The 6,511-nt window shown below is 30.5% G+C and overlaps 1 protein-coding gene across 13 annotated transcripts in view; it reads left to right on the plus strand.

The window, feature by feature from the left end:
• Window positions 1–6,108, plus strand: part of LOC105230845 (uncharacterized) — a 106,400-nt gene extending 100,292 nt beyond the window's left edge. For all 13 annotated transcript variants that reach the window (XR_007421854.1, XR_007421855.1, XR_007421856.1 and 10 more), the window contains one exon: window positions 438–6,108. Coding sequence is in view for 1 of the 13 variants with exons in the window: in XM_049449744.1 (XP_049305701.1) it covers window positions 438–440 (3 nt within the window). In the remaining 12 variants the exon portion in view is untranslated. The remainder of the gene's footprint in view (window positions 1–437) is intronic.
• The last annotated feature ends 403 nt before the right edge of the window (window positions 6,109–6,511 follow it).

The raw sequence follows: 6,511 nt of genomic DNA on the forward strand, positions 1-6,511 counted from the left end.
ATTAAATGCGCTGCGCTTTTAGACAGTCTATAAGCTGGGCTAGTTAACGCCATTTTGCTTTGAATCGCTGTATTGCTGACACTTACATAATGGTAAACCCGTTTTACATTGAAAACATACACACACACCTTTTTTTGTCTATTTTCTTTATGACTTTTCTTTTTTTTGTTGAGTCAAACAATTCGCATATAATCAATTTAATCAATGATTGAAGCTCATTTGGCCTGCAAGTTCACTTGTACCCCCCTAAAACTTACACTAAAGCACCGTAACGAAAATTGAACAACCAAATACAACACAACTAAAACATTATCCTCGTATGTACTCTAAATGGTCTTCACGTTTGCCACCAATGTTTGCTCATTATCCATCATAACCCCCGAAATATACAACACTAACATAACAGCATTACTGACTAAATTCATATGTGCTTACAGTAACCCCTGCATCGAGCTGCTTCCACAGCAGCGGCGCGAACCTAAATCGCTGGCTTAGCTGGGAAACGAATGCAAGAAAGAGAGTTTATAGCCAAATACCGAACGAGCCAACACGTTACGCGTCGGATAAAGTGGGTGTGCAAGCACGACCTACACGTGGGCGCATAATGGCGCTCGTGGTTTTGACGTCGAAAGCAGCTCAACAGCAACTTTTTGAATTTAAACGAAGTAGGAAAGCACACAACTAACAAAAAAAAAAACAAAAAGAAAACAAAGAATCAAGAAGAAAACAAAATAAATTGCATATAAATATATTTAGAATATTTTTAAATTATGTTTTTCTAAGCTAAATATTACGATAAATATGATAATGATTATAACGTTGAAGATAAATATAAAGCTAAAAACAGGACTATGGAGCGTGTGTAGTTGAAGTTGGGCGCGTAGTTTAAAGATACGACTTGGTGATTTATATAATAGTGATCATAGTTGTAGTGCTGACAATGACGTTGTTTAAGTAATGAGAACAGATACAAGATGCATTTAATACTACAAACTTGTAAAATATTACATACACACATACATACACACACATATATATATACACGTATATATATACACGTATATATATGTACATATATACATATATATAAAGAGCAAAGCAAGTGAGTAAAAAAAGGATTTATTATTAATACATAAATTTAAAGAGCTAAAATATTGAAAATTGGTGCAGTTTTGACGGCATTATTTATTACGTCTTATTCTTGTAATCATAAGTGAAAGAATATGTAAAACTATTGTTCGAAAATATGCAAATAAAATCATAATATATTCATATAAAAACAGCAGCTAAAACACAAAGAGAAAAACTCAACTTAATTGGCTATTAATTTCAACCAAAAAAAATAAAGAAAAATCAAATAAAAACAAAAAATACTAACGAACAAGAATTTTACCATAAATATTTATGAAAATAAAGTAAATCGGTGAACACTCAGTTAGAAAAAAATTCATATATTTCTAAGAACAAATTTGTGCTGTACTATATTGATGTGGAAAAGGAAGAAAATCGATAAATTATATATTTGTAAATATGTATTAACTGAGCGGTTATCACTATATTAAAAAAACTACATACAAATACACACAAACACGCGTATACTAATTAAATCTACAAAAACAAGGAAAAACAGAAATTGAATTTTGGCATGAATTATTTAAATTATTATTTATATAGTAATAATAAAATAAAAATCCATAATAATTTTCTACTCAAACTACAGACTAACACGCATGGCATAAAGCGCAGAAAACTTTGCTTGCATACACATATTTGGCAAAGCTTTATGAATTAATACAAACCTGCCTCTTTCTACATTAAACTAACTTTTAGTGATGTTTTTAGTGACTAAAACCGACGACCCAAACAGTGCAGCAGCAAAACTCCATTGACTCACTTCTTCTTCTTTACTGGCGTAAAGACATTGACTCATAGTGTTGCAAAAATCAAATTTACGCTAAAATTTATATTATTGTTGCACACGTTTTAGGAACAAGTGCGCTTCAAGCAGTGTGCTGCAAACAATTTTTCAGTAATTCAATGTGTTTTTGCTGCGGCACTCATTACAGCGTAAGCCTAATAAAAAAGTATTAAAAAATATTGAAAACTCGTCGGTCGCAGTTCAAAAATCTTGTCCAAAGTATGGACGGAATATTGTTTTAACTTCGTTGACTGTGAGGAGATTAATTGAGATAGCGGCAAATTTAAGTCTTGTGTTAATTTTGGAACACGCTGTACGTACATACTATGTAAGCAAAGAGATTGTTTGGTGCCACCGAACTTTTGTCGACTCCATCATCATCAGCTATATTTATTTAAATTATGTCGCATCCTATACATGACAGTTCCAGGACAAAAAATTTCCAAATTGTTTTCCTAAAAAATTTAAGAGGTTACATGGGTTTCCTCGGTTAAAAAAAGACTTTTTTCAACACTTTTTTCTCTCATAAAAAAAATGAAATATTTTATAAGGATTTTTTATTGTTACAAACATACACTATTAACAAAGAAATTCTGAAAATTTTCAGAAGAAAATATTTTAAAGTCGGCCATTGCTGCGACATATCCGGTGATCCCGCGAAAAAAAGATGCTCCCGCATTTGCAGGATAACTTCTTACAGGATCATCTAAGGTGAAAAATACATGCTTTTGTTAAAACCTTAACTTAGAACTTGGACGAAGGAAAAAAATACTTGAGTATTTGATTTTTGCTAGACATTTTTAGAAAAAAATTAAAGATTCAGTGAAGTTTCGATACATTTTTTTTTTTTTTTTTCAATAGTTGTAAAAAAATCCGTCGGCCAAGTCTTTAGAAATTGAATCTCAAAGTCATGTGTAAAATTTCATGAAGATTGGTGGAGTAGTTCCCACAAAATCTGTTCAACCGACTTCAAAAGCACAGTTTTGAGAAAAACGCGTTTAAAGGCGACCACTTAGCCTAGCTAGCCTCGAGCGCATAAGTTCTAAAGGCTGTATATCTGAAACTATTTCTCGAATGAACTTGAAAATTAAGGACAATATTCTAGAGATGTTGTAGAATTTAATAAGATAATACATTTTTTGAAACCCGTAAACCATGTAACCCCTTAAGTACAGCGTGTCAAAAATGGCACTTATCTTTTATTTTAAGCCAATTCAACTGTGGTAAAGTTAAAAGAAGGGAAATGTTGAGATAAATTTTCTTGTTCCCTATTAGTTACAAGATTTCGGAACGGGAAACTATTTCGGAAGTAAGATCATTAATACCTCACCGTAGCGCCGCCTGTAGTATATAGTATTTCTGCTGAATTGTCTACAGAGTCTATGACATATTTTAATTTTTCCTTCCTTTAATCATACATTTACAGCTTATACTTTCTCCGACAAATATACACACACATACACACATGCATATAACTACACAACTAATATATATAAATGTATATACTAAATGCATACAAAAAATGTTAGCAAAATTTTGTAATCACACAAAAATTAAATAGCTTTTTTTAATAATACTTATAATAAAGAGTATTTAACAGAAGAGAAAACAATAAAAAATACATTTAATAAAAATCAAAGTACCTTCTAATAGAATGAGCTGTAAAAACGATACCTGCTTGCAACTAAAAATCGAAAAGAAAACAAAAAAATGCATCGCACATATACATCATACATGCATATACATACATACATATATTCTTAATTTTCTTTTTGAATTTTTCATCATGTAAACCAAAATACTGCTTTGAAAGCTTGAAACCGATTGCAATTTAGCGAAAAATGTAGGCACAGCAAACGATCAAATTAGAAATATTGCTTTCATTGGCTTTTAGTACTGTTATTTCAGGCATTCATTCATAAATATTAAACAAAAAAAATTATAAAAACATTGACAAACAAATAGCATTTTCTCGATCCTTACATAAAAGCACACAAGAGAATTCCTTCAAATCATGCTTAGAGTATTCACAAAACAGCGAAATGGCTTAGAAACCGTATTCAACTCTTTATAAAACACCAAAAACATTTTGATTTCAACTGCTCATTCACTATAACATACATTTTTTGGTATTTTTTATTACGGCCTAGTACTTCCAGCTCCCTAGAGTAACATGCACAGAGAACACTTAAAACTTTCGACTTTCTCTCATATACATTTGAAAGTACACTTTCGGCCATTGGATTTTTAAGTCGAATACCTAACGAAAAAGTCTGCTTCACAAATCTCTTAATGAAGTTTTTCCTACGCTGAGCCTTCATAACCTCAATCACATGCCAAGAAAACCGTCGAGTTTTTGATTCGCCAAGGGCTAGCACTAAAGCAGCGAATGTGATAACCCTACTGGTATCAATTGTTATAAGAGAGCAGCGCCCAAAAATATGGCAGGCGGAGAAAGAACGAATCGAATATGGCTTATATATGAACGAACTTAACCATTTGACAAAACAAAAGTTCGGTTCTTGTTTCTAGAGAATTTATTCTTTCGCTCTTCAACGTCGCACTTAAAACGCAATGGCAAAACTCCGAGCATATTTCTCTCAATAAAATGCTCCACATAAAATTTAACAACAGTTTGGAGGCGCTTGAAAGCTTTTTGCTCTCTAAATTTGGCGAATAAATTCAAGCCACATTCAACATAAGCTTTAAGCTTTGTCCAGCATATGAGAATAGATAAACATATAGCATAGAAGAGTTCTTCAGTAAAGGCGTAATTAAATAGTTTTGTTCAACATTCAACGCAAAAAGTGTATGATTCTCTCACTAGCCTGTATTCTTCTTAGAAACTTACGCTTTTTAGTACAAAAATATATAAATATTTGAATCTTCTTCTCCACCAAAATTAAAATAATTAACTGAAAACAGTATTTATTTCTCAAATAAAATCAAACAACTTTATTTGGTGTAAATCAACTGCAACAAAAAGGTTTTCTGACAAAAAACGAACGCACAAATGGAAAGTGAAATGAGTTTTGGAAATTTTGTAAGTCCACCGTGTAGACGTTTAGTAGCGTAGTAAACTTAAATAAGGATAAAAGAGGTGAAACGATTCACAACAACTAGCACACATCCATTATTTAAAAACACATACACGCATGCACATTTTGCTTTTCAACATTTCTCCGTCCATTCATTGCATACTCAAAGGAGAAATTGTAAACTCGACAAAAATTTTCATAAGCACAAAACATGAGCCATCCATTGAAAGCATCCTACTTACAGACACTGTGTGCAAAAAGTATGTCTACATAAACTGCATACAGTTATGTAGTTATGTTTGTACGAGAATTCAACAAATATATATACATATATAAACACATACAAACTTACTTGCATACGCCCCAAAATAGCACACATACATACATATATTTATACTGCATAAGCAATGTGAAATATTCACCGTTGCTATGCATGCAAATACGTAACATACATAGCATGCTAGCAATATTGATGGCCAATGAAAATAAAAATAATTAAATATAGATATAGCGCGCTTTATTTTACATACATACATACAAACATGTTGACATCCTCTGCAGCATTAAGTAATTTGTCATAAAAATATTAAAATTTATAAAAATCACCAAATGAAATATTTACCCAACTACATAGTACATAGAAATGTTTCACAAGTTTATACAACCGTTAACTTTTTCTAGTTCTTCATACTCAAATACCCACGTACATACATATTTGTGTGTCAGGTAATTTTTCTAATAGAATTTCGATAAGAAAATTGATTAAAAAGATATATCGGAAGATATAAAAAATGCATAGAAAATAGCTTATCATTTTTTTATCATAAAAATACATACATAAGTACATACTGGTTTGCATATTCAATAGTTTCTATGTAATTTTATAAAAAAAATTTAATTAACAAAATCCATTTTTCAAGTGAAAATATTTTTTTAGTTAGCAAAATTAATTTACAGCATTTTTCAACTGAAAATATTTATCAAAATTATTTTTCCTCAAAATCTACACCAACATTTGAATATTTAAAGGAAATGCAAAAAAAAAATATATTTTAATTTTTATATTTAAGCCAACATACAAACTGGCATATACTAAGTAATCGTACATAAAGCAGATACATATTTTCACTGTTTGTATGCAATACATATGTATGCAAAATGACAAAAACAAAAGCAAAAACCAAAAATATTTCAATTCCTCGAACCATCCTTCTTTTCATATTAAAATATAAAAAACAAAATGCATTCACACTTTTCCCAAAAAAATACATAAATATAATTCATTACCGAAAACCAAAAAGCAAAACGATACTTGATACTTACAACCTTAAAGACAAACAAATACACACACTATGAGAATGGTACTAATATAATAAAATCAAGAGCAAGAAAAAACCGAAAATTTAAATGCATAATATTAATTATAACTACACTATTATTATTAACTATATCTATCCTTTTCTCTCTCGACGCTAGAACGAATGTCGAGAAACGACAATAAAACTGTGAAAATATATTAAAACCAAAAAAAACTTAAAAACCGTAACACAACAAA

The sequence above is a fragment of the Bactrocera dorsalis genome, chromosome 2, assembly GCF_023373825.1.
Source record: "Bactrocera dorsalis isolate Fly_Bdor chromosome 2, ASM2337382v1, whole genome shotgun sequence".
NCBI classification, from domain to species: Eukaryota; Metazoa; Arthropoda; class Insecta; order Diptera; family Tephritidae; genus Bactrocera; species Bactrocera dorsalis.